This window comes from Benincasa hispida, chromosome 10 (assembly GCF_027475165.1).
Source record: "Benincasa hispida cultivar pf3 chromosome 10, pf3_genome.v1.1, whole genome shotgun sequence".
Classification (NCBI taxonomy): domain Eukaryota; kingdom Viridiplantae; phylum Streptophyta; class Magnoliopsida; order Cucurbitales; family Cucurbitaceae; genus Benincasa; species Benincasa hispida.
The window spans coordinates 36821328-36841797 of record NC_143487.1 but is presented as its reverse complement, the minus strand read 5'-3'; the positions used below and the strand labels follow the sequence as shown (position 1 = coordinate 36841797).

At 32.7% G+C, this 20470-nt stretch overlaps 1 protein-coding gene and 1 long non-coding RNA gene across 2 annotated transcripts; one reads left to right on the top strand and one right to left on the bottom strand.

The window, feature by feature from the left end:
• The first annotated feature begins 5877 nt into the window (after window positions 1-5877).
• LOC120088872 (uncharacterized) lies at window positions 5878-10428 on the top strand. Its single transcript, XR_005485054.2, has 3 exons — window positions 5878-6583; window positions 9896-9989; window positions 10076-10428. It is a non-coding gene; the product is annotated as an uncharacterized LOC120088872 (long non-coding RNA).
• A 6563-nt stretch (window positions 10429-16991) lies between these two features.
• LOC120089212 (cytochrome P450 81Q32-like) lies at window positions 16992-19979 on the bottom strand. The gene is made up of 2 exons (XM_039046622.2): window positions 19023-19979; window positions 16992-17676 (listed from the first exon to the last, which is right to left on the bottom strand). Exons 1-2 carry the CDS (start codon window positions 19899-19901, stop codon window positions 17062-17064), a joined length of 1494 nt encoding a protein of 497 aa, XP_038902550.1. The 5' UTR covers window positions 19902-19979; the 3' UTR covers window positions 16992-17061.
• Window positions 19980-20470: the final 491 nt, after the last annotated feature.

Below are 20470 nucleotides of genomic sequence, written 5' to 3'. Positions count from 1 at the left end.
CTGAATTCAGTACATAAGAGAACAACCTTTCTACTATCCCTCAATCGGGTAGGTGTGAATTTCGTTTTGCACTCTATGTCCCCAGCTATCTACTCGGTCTTACCCTTGAAATGGGAGGCTTATTAAGCCGGCGCTGTTGAGTCAACCCTCACCTATGCAAATCTATGGATAATCTGAATAAACAAGACTTCATAGTTAGCTAAAGATTAAGGTCGAGTTACCTAGGTCACCGATTTGAAACAATCAGTCTTAAACAGTAAATGACGTTATAAAGTAAGAGTGACTTATTTCTTGGTTCGATCTTATACAAACTCATTGCATAGGGTGCTCCGGCTCCTCATGTAACTACATGAACAAATCAGGATCACTTCGTTTGTAGCACTTTACAACAAATTGTAAGAACCATAGAGTGGGCCACATCCGATAGTCTTACCAGAATAAGGCAAAATAAAGTAGACCATATTCGATAGTGTTACCAGAATAAGGCACCCAACCTTATTCATATACTATAGACCATTTTGGCTATTTACTCGAACTTGATCCATTTTTACGTTGCCACATATAGTTCAAGTATTCATATAATAGTCATGAATCTTTACTTTATTAGATTTAGTCTTTACAAGTGCAATTTACATATTCAACAATAGTTTTATCGAATAAATGTCAATAACATCTTTATTGATAATAGAATATGTTTAAAATTACAAACTGTGAGTTTTAGGACATACAATCCAACAAAAAAATATCCACTGGTTGATTTATTCTCCATGCTATCAGAAATCCAATTAGCATCACTAAATCCTTCCAGTACATATGGATACCTCGTATAATGCAATCCATAGTTTAGAGTGTACTTCAAGTACCTTAGAAATCTGACTAACGCATTTCAATGATCATGTTTAGGATTGCTGTAGTATCTTGCTGACCTTCTTAATGAATCAACAATATGAAGTCTTGTATAATTCATTATGTACATTAAGATACTAATAATTCTAAAGAAGACACACATTCATCATTATTTTTCTTCAAATTACAATTTGGGTCAAATGGAGTAACATCTTGCTTACTCTCAAAATGAGCAAATTTTCTCAGCACTTTCTCTATCTAATAAGATTGAGAAAGTATGTATCTACTTGGATTTCTTGTTATTTGAATTCCAAGGATGACATTAGTAAGACCAAGGTCTTTCACATCAAAGTTTAATTTCAATATCCTTTTAGTGGAATCAATAACATTTCTATTTGTGCCCATTATTAACATATCATCCACATGCAAGCAAACAATAATATACTCTTGATCTATTGTTTGAACATAGACACATTTATCACACCCATTCATCTTAAATCCATTTGATAACATAGTGTGATCAAGCTTTTCATGTCATTGTTTAAGTGCTTGTTTCAACCTATAAAGAGACTTAACAAGTTTACAAACGTTGTCTTCAATTTCTTTAACAACAAACCCTTCAGGTTGTTTCATATAATTTTCTTCATCTAAATCTCCATTTAAAAATGCAGTTTACATCCATTTGATGTATTTTCAAATTTTGTAAAGCTACTATTGCAACTAACTTCCTTATAGATGTAATCCTCGTCACTGGATAATAGGTATTGAAGAAATCTAGTCCTTCTTTCTGGCGAAAGCCTTTAACTACCAACTAAGATTTGTACTTTTCAATAGTGTCATCAGCCTTTAGCTTTCTCTTAAAAATCTATTTACTCCCAATTGGGTTACTTTCAAGAAGTAAATCAACCAATACCCATGTATTGTTCTGTAAAATTGATTTTAGCTCACTACTGTATTGTTCTGTAAAGTAGCTTTCTTAGCTCTTTTACTTCTTCAAGGTTCAGACTCAGTATTCTGATTTTCTTGGCCTTTCAAAGAGCTACCTTATTAATGCTTTTGATGTCAATAATTTTATGTTCTTCTTCCTTTAAAGGAGAAATATCCTCAAATAAATTCAGCTTCAATAGATTTCATTAATAGTATTATTCTTGTATCAGATTTTTTTTTTTTTTTTATTTAATAACCATGGATCTATAAGTGACATTATGCATTGTATAGCCTATAAAGACACAATCATTATCGTAGGCCGAAGTTTGGTCCTTTTTGGTAAAGGAACTTGTACCTTTACCAAATATCTCCACAATTTAACATTTTATATGAGGGTAACTTTCCATTCCACACTTTATTAGACGACTTTTTAGTCTTCTTATGTGGAATTCTTTTAGTGTAAAATTTGCTGTCAGCAAAACTTCCCTCCACAAATTGTGAGGTAAACCTGAACTATCTAACATGCAATTAATCATGTTCTTTAATATTTGGTTCTTTCTTTCAGCTACACCATTTTTCTGTGGTGTATAAAGTATTGTAGTTTGATGGATTATACTATTAACTTCACATAATTCATAAAGCGATGATGATTTATATTCACCACCTCTATCTGAGCACCTTGACTTTCTTCTCAAGTTGATTTTCAACTTCCCCTTATATGTTTTAAAAACATTAAAGCTTTCATCTTTACTATGTAATAAATATACATAGCAATATTTACTACAACCATCAATGAAAGTGACAATGTATCTCTTACCACCTCGTGTAGGAGTACTTTTCATGTCACATAAAATGTCATGGATTAAATCAAGTAACCCATTGCTTATTTCTATAGATGAAAATGATTTTCTAGTAAACTTTGATTCAACACAAATTTCACATTTGTGCCTGTTATCAATGTTAAATTTTTTTGCAATAGTCCTAAACTTACCATTCTACTAAAAGAACGATAATTGACATGCCCAATCTAGAATGCCAAATATCACACAACTCAATAATATAAGAAGAAGATTTGATATTATTATTATTCTTTGCCATTTGTACCAGTACATTAAGTTTGAACATGCCATCATTTAGATAGTCTTTTCCAACATATATATCCCTTTTTTCAGAATAAATTTATCTAACTCAAATACAAGTTTGAACCCATTTTTATTAAGTAGGGTTCCTAATACAAGATCATTTCGAATCTCTAGCACATGTCATAGGTCATTAAGGGTAAGTATCTTTTCAAAAGTCCATTCCAACAGGACCTTTCCCTTGCCTTCCACTAGGCAGTTGAAACATTTACCATGTACAACTTATTGTTGCCCTCTAGCTTCTTATATGTAATGAACAATGACTTGTCCTTACAAATGTGCCTAGTGGCACCAGTATCAATCGATCAAACTTTGGTGTCTGAAGCCATATTTTCCCCAGAAATGATGGCAACCAAATCGTCATTTTCCATGACATTGGCTTGAGTGTAGTAGCATCATTCTTTGACCCATGATATGCATTTTTCTTCTTGAAATTCTGCTTATTGGGTTTATGTTTTGAAGCTTCAGCAATGTGAGCTTTGGCTTCAACTTTTAGTGGTGTCTTATCTTCTTTTTTGTTATCCTCTTCTATACAGAGTTTTACCACGAGGTTCTCAATGGATAACTCCTTTTGCTTCTGTTTGAGATATCATTTGAAGTCCTTCTAGGTAGGAGGCAACTTCTCAATAACAGCAGCAACATAGAATGGCTCATCGATATTCAATCCTTCACTTTGCAGATAACTAATGATAATTTTTAATTCTTCCTTCTGATTGACTACCGACATGGTATAAGCCATCTTATAATCTAAAAATTTATTCATAAGAAATTTCTTAGTACCAGCATCTTCCAGCATGTACTTCTTGTCTAATGCCTCCTACAATAGTTTTGATGTACTGTAGGCATTGCAGTAGAAATTATACAAAGGGTCTTCAAGACCATTAAGTATATAATTATGACATAGGAAGCCTGAATGCATCCATGCTTGTTTTGCAGCTTCTGTTTCAGGAGTTACAACTTTTGGAAGGGTAATTGGACAATTTTCTTTAAAATATGAACAAGACTCAGTGCGGTAAGATAGAAGATCATCTTCTATTTCCATCTCTTGAAATTGTCTTCCTTAAATTTCTCTAGTTTTTCAGTATGAGGTTTGACAATGAGCGATGCCTTGAATGTCTCTGGCTCTTTTATGTGGGAGATTATTGGATATATATAGTGAAAAAAAGTGAAAGTTTGGTGAAGATTTGAAACATAAAATGAATTTAATTTTGTAGATTAAAGTCATTGTTTAGAGACTATCAAATTTAATTGAAACTTCAAATTAAAATGATGTTTCATATATAAATTTAATATGTATGAAAGTTAAATTTGTAGTTTTTTCAATTTGAATGAGTTATGTTTGATTTTTGTCAATTAACAACTCAATTCAGTTAAATTTGACAATTGAATTTTTGTATTTATTTGATTTTATTTTGTAATTTGGACGGTTACCAAGTTGCAAACCTATAAATAGTAACTTGGTTATTTATTTGTAGCATCTCATTCTAAATCGAAGAGTTCTCTCCTTTTAATGTATAATATTCAAACTCAAACGAAAGCCAGATAGTGTAACAAAGCTTAGATATGAAAATACAAAAAACTTGATAGAACTTCAAAACCTTTGGAGACTCAAAATGTAGTCGAGACACATTTCTGGTAAGCAATGTCCTGAAGACAAATTTTCGCTTTGCACGGGCTGCAAGTAGACTACAATGATCGTCTCAGCAGGATACAATGACTAACTCCAGTAGAACTGCAACCTCAAACTACCTGGATCTGGCAGAACTTTTGGATACTTGCTCTCAACTCAACTCAAGAACAAAAGAAAGAAATAAATAAAGGAGAGATCTCTTCAATTTTGAATGAGATACTACAAATTAAGAACCAAGTTGCTATTTATAGGCTAGCAACTTGGCAACTTTCGAATTATAAAATAAAATCAAATAAATATAAAAATTATAACATTTGTCAAACTTAACTCAATTGAGTTGTTAATCGATAAAAATCAAACACAATTCATTCAAATTAAAAAAACTATAAATTTAGCTTTCATATATATTAAATTTGTACATGAAACATCATTTTAATTTGAAGTTACAATTCAATTTGAAAGTTTCTAAACAATGAATGTGATCTACATAATTAAATTCATTTTATGTTTCAAATCTTCACCAAACTTTTACTTTCTTTCCCTATATATATATATATATCCAATATGAAGTTCCAAACAGCCATTAAGCTCAAAATTTCACTTACTTTTTTAGGATTTCTTCATGAGCTAGCCGAGTGTTGTCATTTTGTCCATAACTTCAAGAATTAATTTTTCGCTATTCTTGTATGTTCAATTAACGTTGATATTTTTTTTATTCTATTGTATTTTTATTTTGTCATATATTTAAATTTGTTACTATTTGATTTGCAAATACCAACAGTGTTAGGAATTGTAGGAGAATATAGGGTCGTTTAGACATTTTTTACAAGAGATAACCATTTTAGCCATTTTTAAAAGTTACACTTTTATTTTAGCCATTTATCCAATCACGGGAGATCGGGGTTGAGGGCAAGGGAGAAAAAAGGCCTATTCTTAAATGTTCATGATTTAATCTTGATGATATCCAAATATATTTGAATGCCTTCACTACGAAAATTTTATGTTCATGATTTAATCTTGATCATATCGTAATATATTTGAATGCCTTCACTACGAAAATTTTTACCTGTTTCGATATATTTTTTTGTCGACGCATTCATTTTCATTGGTATAAGCGTATTTATCTCGACGAAAATTTAATGCGTCGATCAAAATAGAGTAACGTGCACATTTTTTTATAAAAAATATGCCGACCAAAATTGAAACTTTTCTTGACAAAAATATGTGTGGGGAAAAGTCTTAAAAAACCTCATTCTCTTTTCCCCCACTTTTCTTTTCCTCCTAATTTTTTCCTTTCTTTTTATTTTTCCTTTCTCCTTCTATTTTCCCCCTTCTCCTTTCTCTTCTCATTTTCGGGCGGACCCACTCCTTTTTTTTTTTCCCATTTTTCTTCTTTTTTCTCCCCTTCGGTCGACCCACTCCCCCTTCTTCTTTCTCTTGTCTTTTTCCGGCCGACCCACTCCTCTTTTTTTTTTCGTTTTTCTTCTCTTTTCCCCTCCGGTCGACCCCCACCTTCTTCTTTCTCTTCTCTTTTCCTCTGTCCCTCCCTTTCTTTCTCCCCCAGCCGAGCCCCCTCCCCTCTCCGTCCGGCCTCCCCTCCGTCCCTCCAATTCTTTTTCCCCCACCCCTAGCCCCCTCCCCTCCCTTTCTTTCTCCCCTAGCCGAGCCTCCTCCCCTCTCCGTCCGACCTCCCCTCCCGTCCCCCACCCATTCCCCTACTTCCCTCCCTTTCTTTTCCCCCCACCCTCTCCCCTCCGTCCTTCCCATTCTTTTTCCTCCACCCCTAGCCACCACCATTCCCCTTCCCTTTTTGTCCCCACTTCCATTGCTGTTGATTTTTTCTTTTTTTCTTCGATTTTCAGTCGCTTACCCTCCCCTCCCATTTCGTTTCACTTCCTTTAAGTCCCCCACTGATTAAAATTTTCCCTCATTTTCCTATTATTTTTCCTTTCTCCCTGCATTTTTTACACAAACGGCCACCACTCCAATACCGAACGCCAACGCACACTGTCGCACACTACTATCGCCACCGCACACACTGGTTGGTCCTTTTTCTCTTTGCTTTTTTCTAATAAATTTTATTTGTAAGTTGTGTTTGTGTTATTATTCTGAAATGATTTTGTTTCAGATTCGAATTAGGATATAGATTTGTTTATGAATGAAATTGTTATTCTATCTTTGGTTTGTATATGGATGGATATAATGAAGGATGAATTATTTTTGTATTTTGGTTTTAATTTTGTACATGAGATTCATTTGTTAAGATTGAAGTTTAATCTTTCCTTTTTATGGATATAATATGCTTTAAGTTTTATGAAATTGCTAAGGATGTTTAAAGAAAATTAACTAAATTTTACACATTTTATTTGCTAGTGTTAAATCATCGATTGATCCGAAAAACTTAAGTTGCTAGGTAAATGTAAATTTGATATCATATCATTTAAAAAATCTCTAGTAAATAGCCGTTTAAAAAAAAATCTAGTAAAATTAGAAAATGGAAATATTTAACCATTTTTCCTTACTAATGTTCTCGTCACATGCTTGATGTAGACCGATCCTTTTGTAAAGTAAGAAAGAACACTAGAAATATAGTGATTTCTCTCTTGTTCTCATCATAAAGGCCTAAACTTAGAGATGATGGAAAATCTCCTTCATATAGCCAAAACTTAGACATGCTTTATTCATTTGGTTCAACGATGAATAAGGATTGGATTAAGCTTAGAGATAGATTCTCAAGAGAGTACATTGATGGAGTTGCAAAATTCATGGAAGTAGAAAAGTGTCATGTAAATGGAGAGGGAAAAACGAGATGCCCGTGTAAAAATTTTCATAATTCAATGTCTCAAACATGAGATGGAGTAGAACGAAATTTATTTGCTAATAGAATATCTCCTTCATATAGTCAATGGATTTATCATGGAGAACCGATAAATTTAGCTCAATTTCAAAGAGTCAGGACTCCTTTAGCTCCTTCAGCGGATGATGGATTAAGGGAAGAACCTACTGCACAAAATGATGATGAGTTGTTCAATCTTTTAAATGATTTGCAAGGACCGATGAGGGAAGGGGCATATGATGAAGATGAAGAAGTCTTTGGAGATGAAATGCCTGATAACATCGAACAAAGGGATACTTCAAACATTTTTTAGGAGTTGATGGATGAAGCACGTAACCCGTTGTACCCTAATTGTACAAAATTTTCCTCATTGAACTTCTTGGTGAGATTGATGTATATTAAGGTTCTAAATAATTGGAGTAACAAATCCTTTGATATGTTACTAGATTTGTTGAAAGATGCCTTTCCAATTGGTGCATTCATACCTGGTTCTTTTTATGAAGCCAAGAGGAAATTATGTGAACTAGGACTAGGATATGATTATATTCATGCTTGCAAGTACGACTGTGTTTTATTTTGGAAAAGATATTCTAATTGTCAAAGTTGTCCAGTGTGTGGTGAGTCTCGATACAGAATAAAGGATGACAAGAATAAGAAGATCTCAAACAAAATTTTACGTCATTTTCCATTAATACCGAGGTTGAAGCGAATGTTTTCATCAAAACACATTGCTTCTAAGATGCGATGACATAAGGATAAACAAGTTGAAACCAATGGTGTGTTGCAACATCCAGCTGATGCTGAAGGGTGGAAATGTTTTGATAGAGATTTTCCTGAATTTTCTTCAGACCCAAGGAATGTTCGATTAGTCTTAGCTTCTGATGGATTTAATCCATTTGTGAATATGAGTATTGCATATAACATGTGGCCCATGATGCTTGTTCCTTGCAATTTACCATCATAGAAATGCATGAAGGAATCTAATTTTTTCGTGTCTTTACTTATACCAGGACCAAAGTCTACTGGAAAGGAAATTGACGTCTATTTACAACCACAGATTGAAGAGTTGAAAGAGTTATAGAATAATGGTCTGTGCACTTACGATTGCATGAGTGGGGGTAGTTTCAGTTACGTGCATGTTTGTTATAGACCATTAATGACTTTCCTGCATATGGGAACTTGTCAGGATGGAATACCAAATGTTATCAAGCATATCCCATTTGTAAATAAGATAGATCGTCGTTTAAGATAAGAGGAAAAATCTCTTTCATGGGTCATTGACGTTATCTTCCAGATAACTACAATTGGCATAAGAGTAAGCAACATGATACTAAATTGGAGCGTAGACCTCTACCCGTTGTAATGAATTGAGATGAGGTCCTAGAACAAGTCAATGCACTAAACTTTCTAGTACTAAGTAAGCATCCATCCAAACGAGATAAGAAAAGAAAAAGGACTATTAATTGGACAAAAAAAGTATATTTTTTGAGCTCCCATACTCGTTTAAGCTAATGTTACGACATAAGTTTGATGTCATGCATATTGAAAAAAACATATGCGATAGCTTGCTTGGGACTTTGATGAATATTGAAGGAAAAAGAAAGACATGACAAATGCTCCTTTGGACCTTGAAGATTTGAATATACGAAAGGACTTACACTTACAAAAAGAAGGATCTAAATTTGTAAAATCACATGCAACATATACTTTTACTACGAGTGAGAAGATAGTTTTTTTGTAAGTTCTTGAAATCAGTTAAGTTTCCTGATGAGTTTGCCTCAAATATATCACGATGTCTTTGTGTGAATAATGGAAAAATATGGGGATTAAAGACGCACGACTCTCATATTCTACTCTAGCGACTTATTCCTATTGGTGTTTGAGCATACTTACGAAGGGATGTGTATACACCTATTGTGGAGTTATGTAAGTTTTTTCGTGATTTATGTGCGAAGTATGTGTCATAGACTTGGACCGATTGCAATCAGATATTGTACTCATATTATGTAAGTTAGAAAAAAAAATTTCCGCCGACTTCTTTTGATATAATGGTTCATTTTGCTATTCACTTGCCTTATGAAGCAAAGGTTGTTGGTCCAATTACGTATAGTTAGATGTAGCCTATTGAGAGAAGCTTGCGAACCTTGAAACAATATGTAAGAAATAAAGCCCGTCCTAAGGGTTTAATAGCAAAAGGATTTATCATGAAAGAATCTTTGACTTTTTGTTGCATGTATCTATCTGGAATAGAAACTAGATTCAATAGGGGCCCACATAATGAGGATTCAATTCTCCATGGCCCAAGTTGTGGAGATTTTGATGTGTTTAAGCAAAATATACGACCATTAGGGGGGTCAATTGCGAAGATGCTAACTGAAAATGAGAAAAGAATGACACATTGGTATGTATTGAACAACAGAGATAATATTTATCATAGGTATGTTTCAGATCTTATATGTTTAGTTAATATCCTTGGTTTTCAAAGTTGATAATATCTAATGTTAAATTTATGACTAGGGAATATTTGAGACTGATTCATACTCGATCAGACACAACTTCATAATTATCTCAAAGGCATCAATCACAATTCCCTACTTGGTTCAAAGATCATGTAAGTATACTTCTTCAATTAGATATTTGAACATCAATAATGAGTTAAAAAATATTGAGTTCCAATAATCCATTAAGTATTAATAGGTTTACTCACTGCATCAAAGAAGAGAAGCATCTGATGATCTTTACTCAATATCACTTGGTCCTTGTAATCAAGTCCGCTCCTACAATGGTTGCATTGTCAATGGAATTTGTTTTCACTATATTGATCGTGACAATAAAAGATCAACTCAAAATAGTGGCATCATGGTGCCTGGAGAAACAGAAGGAATTGAATGTAATTACTATGGTATACTAGTTGATGTATTGGACTTAGAATATAGCAATAGAAGACGTGTGATCCTTTTCAAATGTAAGTGGTTTGACACAGAACCTAAGAAAAATAAAGTACGACAAGATTTAGGGTCCATGTCAATAAATACATCTCATTATTGGTATACAGATGAGCCCTTCATCTTTGCAACTCAAGCCAAACAAGTCTTTTACATCAACGACAATAAACTTGGCACACCACTATTTATGACCCTAAAATTTGATATATGGCGCTCCAACAATCTAAGTTATTTACGTATCTTCCATCTTTGCGTTATTTATGTTTATGACCCTAAAATTTAGAGAAATGTACTATATAAATCCTCTAACCTTATACATGCCACTATTTTGTATTATGAATATTTCTCTATAATAAACAATTATTTCTCTGCTCCATAAATATAGCTAACATACTATTAATGAATCACGTAAATTTTTGTGTTGATTCTTATTGTTTATGTTTTCTGTTTATATTTATTTGTTGATTCTTAATAAAAACACTTTTCGTGGTAAGATGTGTTCCTTTAGTGGCACATGCCAACTAGAATAGATGACACGATTGTCCTAATAAGTTTTCAACACCTTTATTTTGCCATTAAAAGTTAAAATACTTCTTTACTTGCTAGAAGAATTAGGGAGTTGGGTGTAAAGTCATTTTAACACTTGTTAAGTTGGAGCAATTATGTGTTTGGTTAATCTTTTCTATATGCAGCACAATATTTTGGCTCTAATACGTTTTCGTTAGCTAAACATTTGCGATATGTGTTCAAAACAGAAATAAAAACTACATTCTAACAACTCATATATTACACACTATGTTACGATTCACTGATATTTTTAGCAAAGTAATTCGAAAATTTTCAACCTTTATTAATTTCTTATAATATTTATAAAAAATAACAGCCAACGAGTTGAACATATGGCCTACAAAATCTGAACTATGCTTGAGCTTGCTTTTAAATCACAAAATTTAAAATCAAAAGGTTAAATGAAAATAGAGTCGTATTTCATGTTTTCAAATATGTCTTTTGTAACATATTAAAAAATTGTATTCTAAACAATTGTTTAAACTCAGATACTATGTTATTTATAGATCATAAAACTAGTTATTGTTACCACTAAAATTTAATTGACAATAAATTATTATTAATTAATTTATCAATAAGATTTATGTTTTAAAAATTATACAATTATTATTTGTAATAATATATAATTTCGAATATATTAAATAATTCATATTATATCTTTTTTTAAAAAAAATTGTGTTTATAACAAGACATATTGTACTTTTTAAATGTTATTATCTCTATTTAATATAATTATGCAATTTAAAATTTTAAAATTAAAAATCTAGATATAATGAAAACTAAAAATGTTGTGTTCAGAATTTGCACTATCTATATTACAAAATATGGAAAAAAATTTAAAAACATAATCGAAGTTGTTTGTCAAATATATATGAGTTGAATTCAATGAATCTAAAAATATAAAATAGAATATGTATTCTAAGCTGAAAATACTCTTTCAAGAATTAATTTTTCTTATATATGCATCCATGTATGATTATTGGTAACATTTATTTACAATGGTTAATTAAAACATAACTTATCTTTTGGATTGTGAAGTCTATCCTATTGATTTTTGTTCATAATGCGAGGAAGATTGAGTATGGTTGGTGACTTAACTTATGTTGTGCACATTGAGACTATTTAGAAGTTTGCAAGATTATAAATAATGTAGGATTTTGTGTAAAAAAAAATATCTCTAAACTTTTAGAAGTTTAAAAAATATTTTTAAAATTTTTCAAAAAATTCAAAATACAATTATCGTTAGTTTTGGACGAAATCTATTAGTATTTTGTTTTAAAAATACCCCAAACTTTTAAAAGTTTCAACAATACATTTAAACTTACAAAAGGTTAAAAAAAAAAATACTCTTATTGTTAGTGTATGAACAGAAATTGTTAATACCCTATTGCAAAAATAACTTTAAAGTTTCAAAAGTTGCATTGATACTCATAACCTTTAAAAAAAATATGACCGTATTGTTAGTATAGCATTAGTATAATGATCTGTTTGGCCTTTTTTAGTTAAAAAAAAAAAAAAATTAAAACAAATTATATAGATATATATCCTCAATTTGTTCATATAGATACTCTTATTTTTCTCTTATTTGTCCAGTTCTTACACAATTCTTTTTTCAGTAATCAAATATAAATAAAAACTTTAAGGTTGGTTGCCCAAATAATAATCAGGTAAAAAATAATAAAAGATGTAGCATAAGGATAAATATATTAGGAATATGGTACAAAATTAAGATCAAATATCACCGATAGCGGCTATCAATGATAGTTATACTAGCAAAAGACTAAAAAGTCCATGACTAGTCACCATTTCGTGTGCTTTTTTTTTTTTTTTTGCTTTTCTCAAATTGAAAACTATCATTGATAGAACCTATCAGTTAGCTACCATCAATTACTATCACTAATAACTGCTATTAGTGATAACTTCAAATTGAGAAATATTAATACAACCTTGAAACATTAACACTTGAAATATTATCTTTCAATTTTCTATCAGCTATCAGTGGCCATAATTGATACACTATCATCAATTGCAATCAACCTTTAAATATAAGCACTTAAAGCTAGTAGTGGCTATCAATAGATAGACTTTTATAAATATATATCAACTTTGAAAGGAAACTATACTTTCAAAGATCAATATTTTAAGTTTTTAGTGATAGTACTATAAGTGACATCACTAATATCTACCTAAGTCATATTACCAATATCATTAATATAATTCTTTTGATTATAATTGTGATAGTACTATAAGTTTTCCATAGTTAGCCTCGTTTCTGAACCAATCATTGAAATTTTGATATGCCTTTTAGACGCTAGGTAAATTCTCTTTGGATTGTTTGTATGTCTCAATTCTTGAAGGATATTGCTGGTTAAATTTACTTAATTGTTGTGAACTCTTTGGGTGGATTTGTGTTAGTTTTAATAGAGTTTCAATGAATTGATATGACAAATTAATTTATCGAAGTTCTTGTTTGCAATATCATCATAGCCTATGCAATATTGATTGATTTAGTTGCACGTGTTAGGATCACATGTTTAGGGTCTAGACTTTTTCTGGCCAAACTCATGTATGCCCTAGTATAATCTTTCCCAATTAATCATGCTACAAGATATGACTTTTCTAATTTGTAGCATGTCTCAACGATTGAACACTGCTGTATTGCAATTCAGTTTTAACTTGTATGTCACTAAGAAAGAAGAGTTAATAATTGAATTAGTGTTAGTTTGATTTTTATCACAATTGGCTAACTGGACTATTAGATTTTCGAATAGGTTGAAGGGTTCACAAAATTAGTAAAATTAACTAGTGCCTAATGATATAAAATATAGCCACGTTTTCTGTTTGATTGTCAATTTATTTTACAGAAAACCAACAAACCCTCCATTCTCATGTGGAATCTTTAAATAATCCTAGTTGATCATTAGTCTCTCTGTGGATTCACCTGACCTTACCACTATACTGCATTTATGGTACAGTCTTGGATCGACGAATATTATCTTTCTTTGCTCGGGCCAGGGGCATTTACAACAATGCCTTCCCACAGTTCGAACAAATTTGGCGTTGTTGTTGGAGAGACTTGGCAAATAGCCTAGGAGATTTTTTGAATTTCATTTATATATACATATAAAAAAAATAAAAGATTATGTGTATTGCTTGCCTTTGGTTTATGACTTGCTCCTCTGGGAGTGCAAACTTAATTTTTATTACAGATATTGACTGGGAGGAGAGGAGAATACGAAGGAAGCGTAAAGGAGAAATACCAAAAGAACGAATTCAACAAGTTGTTGACGATACAATAAGAGCAATGTGAGAAGAAGTTCGTGTGAAAACTCTAAGGGAGCTGGCTGACCCTAACATGGTCCAGCAGCCCCTATGCATCGTATTTCAATCGACCACCATACCGTTCAAACTCAAGCTAGTGCTGATCAATCTATTGTCTACCTTCAGAGAGAATGAAGGGGAGAACCACTCGCAAACACATAAATGATTGAACCTTAGGGCGTTTCTTTTTCATTATAGGACAATGCTAAGGATTAGTTATATTACTTAGTTCAAGGGCCAATAACTGAATGAGCTTAAAAAGAAAGTTCTTGAAAAAAAAAAATTCGGCTTCTAAAGCCCAAACAATTTGTTGGTGAGTCTTTGTCAGAATATTGAGAACGATACAAATGTTTATGTGCTAGCTTTCCCCATAACTAGATTTCTGACAAATTATTAATTCAATATTTCTATAGTGGTTTGCTTGCCAGTGACAGGAACTCCATTGACTTAGCAGCTAGAGGTGCTCTTGTTGATAAGATACCTAGGGAAGCCCAAGAATTAATTTCACGCATGCCTTAAAAAAACCAAAATTTTGGAACCAAGGCTACTGAATCTGATTTAATTGTTAGTTCTGAGATTAAGGAATTGAAAACTAAAATTTCTAACTTAACTACTCTTGTGATGCAGATGGTCCAAGGAGGAGTTGCCCAAGTAAAATCTTGTGGGGCCTGTGGAGTAGTAGGACAGCCTTTGAAGCATGTCCTCAAGCCCAAGTCAATCCAGTTGGGGGTACCAGAGGAAATACAACCCTCATGCCCTAGTATACAATCCAGGCTGGCATGATCCCCCTAACCTCAAATGGGGAGGTCGAGGCCAAGGACAAGGACATGACAATTCCAATCATTCAAATCAACTGTCGTCATCTTTCTCATGTATGTCTTTAGAAGACATCGTCAAATCATTGGCTGGCAACTCCTTAAAATTTCAACAGGAAATCCAGTAGCTGCAAAAGGACTTTCTCTAATTATCACAGGACACCAAGGCATATCAGCAAGAAACCAGGGCGAGTATGTCAAATCTTGGCGCTCAGATCACACAATTAGCTGTTGCAGTGAGTCAAATAGAGAACAAGGGTTCAAGGAAGCTACCTGCCCAGCCAGACCATGCCAATGTGAGTGCCATCACACTTAGGAATGGTAAGGAGCTTCCATCACCTATGATCTCTTCAGAAAACACACCTCCGCCTGGTAAGTCCAACGAAGAAGTTGAGAAAAATGAGGGTAAATCCAAGGCCTGCCCGTCTACCCGTAAGGTAAGTACTCTTCCTCACCTTTTGTTGAACATATATTCCTAAAGCTCCGTTTCCTAGTAAGCTAGCAAGACCAAAACAAGAACATATGGACGAGGAGTTGATCACGATGTTTAAAAAGGTTGAGATAAACATTCCCCTCTTGAGCGCTATTGAGCAGATTGCAAAGTATGCTAAGTTCCTCAAGGAACTGTGCACCAAGAAGAAGATAGATAATGATAGGGAATGGGTGTGGTAAATAAGAATGTATCTACTGAACTTAAACATAATATGCCTAAAAAATATCGAATTTCAGATATGTTCACTTTACCCTGAATTATTGGTAATAGAGTCATTCATCTGAACTTTATCCCAATGATGTTTTCATGGTCTTTTCCAATGCCACCTCCATGCCAATGGGAAAGACTGTTTATACCGATGCCAAAAATCTAGGTGTCAGCAAAAGTTTTTTGCAAAAGCTATTTGCCTTTCCTCTCCTCTATTTGAGAAAAAAAATTGAATAGGTACTTGTCACACTATGTTAGAATAATGTCGGACAAAAACCCCTCTCTTGATGATGAAAGACGTGCCATAAAAGTTGGTTGCCAATTATTATTATTATTATTATTATTTTGTATATTCTGCCCTTTATCTGAAAAACAAAAGGTCGAACAAGGACTTGCCGATGCTAGTATAACGTAGCGTGTTGTAAAAACTCGTCTCCCGATGTCAAAATTTAGGCATAGAGAAAAGTTGTTTTCTTAAAAAAAAAAATTGTCTCTCTCGCCACTTTGTTTAGAAAAAAATTTGAACAAAGATTTCTTGATGTTAGCCTAACGTAACGTCAGGAAAGACCCCCGATCCTGACGCTTTGATGTTATGTCGGGAGAGGGTTCTTTAAATTCCATTTTTTTCTTCATTTTCATTTCATTTTATGTTGACCCTCTGCCATATTTCAATGTTGTTTCGACTTCTTGGTAGTTTTCTGGTACTGAATTCAAAAGAATATATACAGGTTCTTTATTAAGATCTGTCATGAGTCCATCTTAAAAGTGAAAAACATTTGCCTCAAATACATCTTATTTGTCAAAAGTTTGAAAACATATAACTCAATTCAACTTGTTCCAAATCTTTTAAGATGTTCGTCTTCCTATGACCTGTCTTAACACACTATCCCTGATCGCTGATTTCATAGTATCTTTTTCTTCTTTTGTCATAGTGTCAAGTAAAATTGAAGGGTCTTGGGGTGCCTTATGGCTTTCTGTTGTCCCAAGATGACTTTGATCTTCACATTCCAAAACCCAAAGTCTGATTTTTCATCAAACTTGTATATTTCATACTTATCAACTGTAACTTAACATATACCCATGATACTTCCCCTCTCCTAGGTAATATGAAAACTCCGATCGCAGTCCCATAACGTTTTAAAACATGAAATTTTCACTTTTACAATATTAATATGCACTCAAATCATTATTGTTCCAATACACTACAACTCAAACACTTGAAAAAAAAAAAAAAAAAAGAAGAAGAAGAACGTTTAGTTGAGTGGTGCAAGGTAATTGATCATATCTTTCTTATTAATTTTGTTCAAACATATGGTCTTTCATAATTGTGAACTATCAAATGAAAACCCTTTCCATGATAGGTCGGGATTTACACATGGCTTGCAATGGATGTGCTCTAGGCATTGTTAGTCCAACACCCTCAGCCATGTCAACCAGCTCCCTATTCACTCTCTTCCATTCAAAGCATTGAATCAACGACGCCAAAGCCAAGCCAACCACACGATGAGCCATTCCCACACCAGGGCAAGCTCTCCGCCCGACACCGAAAGGTATTAGCTTGTATAATAACTCATCTACGTTGCGATTCTTATATCTTTTAGGTTCAAATGTAGTTGCATCTTCCCATATGTTTGGATCTCTATGTATTGCCCAAGCATTTATCAAAATCATCGTATCGCGGGGGATTTCGTAGCCCGCTATCGAACAATTTTTAGATGCATAATGTGGCACTAGTAAAGGAGCTGCTGGGTTTAATCGTAGGGTCTCGTAGATTATTCCCTGTAAATAACTCAATTTTGACAAATCAGATTCATCAACTAATTGCCCTTGTCCAACTATTGAGTCTAACTCAATCCTAGCATTGTTTAGCACATCAGGATTGTTGAGCAAATGGGACAACGCCCATTCCATAGTCACAGCTACTGTGTCAGTGCCTGCAAGTAATATTACCTGCACCAATCACCATAGGATCAAATTATATAAGAGAATAATGCATCAAACCATGCTTGTTTCCACACGAGTTTTTGGTAAGTTTTCCAATTTCCTAGTTAAGGCTTTTGAAGTTTAGGCAGAATTTAAAAAATAAACATCAACCGTCGAATACTATATGATCCTATCTAATAATTATTTCGTTTTTAGTTTTATATTTTGAAAGTTATGCTTATTTTCTTCATGATTTTTCATAAGGTTTTCACTTTTTTCTTTAATGAAATATTTATGACTCGTTTGGTAATCATTTTGTACTTTTTTTTAAAAAAAAATAAGCCTATAGACACAACTTTCACCTCGTTATCTACTTTTCATGAATGATTTAAAAATCCAAGCCAAATTTTGAGAACGAATAAAAAATAGCTTTCAAAAGGTTGTTTCTGTTTTTGGAATTTGACTAAGAATTCAATCATTATAGTTATAAAAAATGTAAATTATTATAAGAAAGGTAGATGATATAGAATTAATTTTTAAAAATAAAAACACCAAATAGTTACTAGACGGGGCCTTAATTATTAGTCAAAATCTAAAAATAATTTTCTTTAGTTTTTAAAATTTGGTTTGACTTTTAAGTACATTGTCCAAATTAGACAACATTAATAAAGAGGAGAAATTAGGGTTTATAAGCTTAATTTTCTCAAACAAATGGCTGTAAAATATGACTAGCTATTTTTAATTTCAAAAAGTTAATTTCGAATTTCCATATGGCTATAAAATGGGAGAATTTCGATTTTAAACAAATTTAAGAAGTGAATAAAAAAAACAAGGAAACTATAGGTGAAGTAGTGATTATCGTAGGCATAAATTTTAAAAAAATTGAAATAAAACAAATAATAAACTGTTTATTAAATGGGACATTAATTTTCAAAATTTTGTTGTAGGAAATATATGGGTAGGAAAGATGAAAACCAAAATCAAGGAGTTATTATAAGAAAATACAGCACAATTTTAAAAATCTAAATACTAAAAATTAAAGTCTCATGTGCGGTAATCATTTGTCTTTTTGCTTTTGTTTTTTAAAAACTGAGCTTAAAAGCAATACATCTATCTATAAATTTTTATGTTTGGAGCATTATTCATTTTCAACCAATTTTTCAAAAATCAAGTCAAATTTTAAAAACTAAAGGAAGTAGTTTCCAAAAACTTTTTTTTTGTTTTAGATTTTTGCTAAAAATTAAGTGTTTCTTCTTTAACCAATGTGAAATTATAATTAAAAACGGAAAGAAATAAATATAAAATTAAAAACAAACTCGTTACCAAATAGAGTTATAAGTTCTATAATAATTAAGAGAGAGATTCAAACCCACCATTATAAGTCCTTTAATAACTTGATCACTCATACAATCAAGTTGGGATTCTTGCAAGGAAAGTAAATGATCAATCATAGTATTTCTACCTTCCTCCTTTTGATTCCTATGCTCATCAATCAACCCTTGCAAAAATTGATCGTTTCGTTGTCCAAGTTCTATTATCCTCTTCTCATAACCAGTTATATCAATCCAATTCAACAAAAGTATAGAACTTGAATCGTAACTCCCACAATTTTCCATAACTTGTTTCACAATATCTCTAAATTCCTTTGCTTGTTCTGCATCCAACACATCCTCTCCATAAAACCTTTTCCCCGTCACCATTCGCATCACAATATTAGACGACAACTTGGAAAACATAGATCCCATCTCAACACTCGCAAAGTCATCACTTGAAATGCCACACAACTTACCAAGTAAGCGTTTGATTTCGTCCTTCCTAATCTCCAAGAACATATTAAGGCGAGTAGTTGAGAAAATCTCTATGGTGCTAATTCGGCGGAGGTCTCGCCAATGGTCACCATAAGAGGATGCTGAGAAGATCGTGTTGTTGTAAGTCAAGTGCTTGGTAATGTTGGTCTGCGGCCGATTTGCCAGAGTGATATCATTCACTGTGAAGCATTCCTTGACGGCGGAAGGAGAAGAAACGACGACAACGAGTTGAGAGCCTAAGCGGAGAGAGAAGACATGGCCATATTTCTTGGAAAGCTTTTGAAGGGTTTGATGGATGGGGCGTTTTAGGAGATAGAGATGGCCTATGATTGGGAGAGAAAAGGGGGGACTTGGGGGAAGGTTTATGGAGGGTTTCACAAGGAATTTGAGAGCTGATATGAATATGATTAGAGAAAGAAAGAGATAAAGCATAAGGTTTTCCATGCTTTTTTTTGTTTATTTTTTCTTTTCTTTTCTTTTCTTCTTTGGCTTCTATGTTTGCCTTTCATTTGTTATCCCCCATCAATTGCGAATATATAGAGTAAATAGGGAGGGGAAATTTGGTTTCCATTTAATTTTCATTAATGCAAGTTCATAATTAAAGAAATAAGTGATAATAACCTGAGCTAGATCTAAAAGTCTTCAAAAAAAACATTAAAAAAAAATCCTTATCGTGAATCCCCACAATAAGGGAAGATAAAGAGAACTATCTCAATTATGTTTGAAAACTTCTCTTATCCAAGGTGAAGTCTCACAACAATAATACGAATAACTCTTGTTAACAAAATGATAGACAACTCCAAAAAAATTAAACAAATTTGGGTTGAAAGATGATTAATGATCAAGAAGAAAGAACCTATTTCTATTTTCAGGATTTTGAATTGACCACGATCTATAGGATCAAACTAGATTGAAAGTCCTAAACATCTGTGCTAAACACAATAATACAAAGAAAGCATAGAGCTTGAAAATAATGCTTTTAGCTCTAGGCTCTTGTTGTTGCCACTTGTTTT

What these genes read in the sequence shown, in the direction of transcription:
- LOC120089212 (XM_039046622.2), bottom strand. Translation starts at nt 19,901, where the DNA reads ATGGAAAACCTTATGCTTTATCTCTTTCTTTCTCTAATCATATTCATA. An exon ending in TTATTAAAGGACTTATAATG is followed by an intron (nt 17,677 to 19,022) that starts GTGGGTTTGAAT and finishes TGATTGGTGCAG; the next exon opens with GTAATATTACTTGCAGGCAC.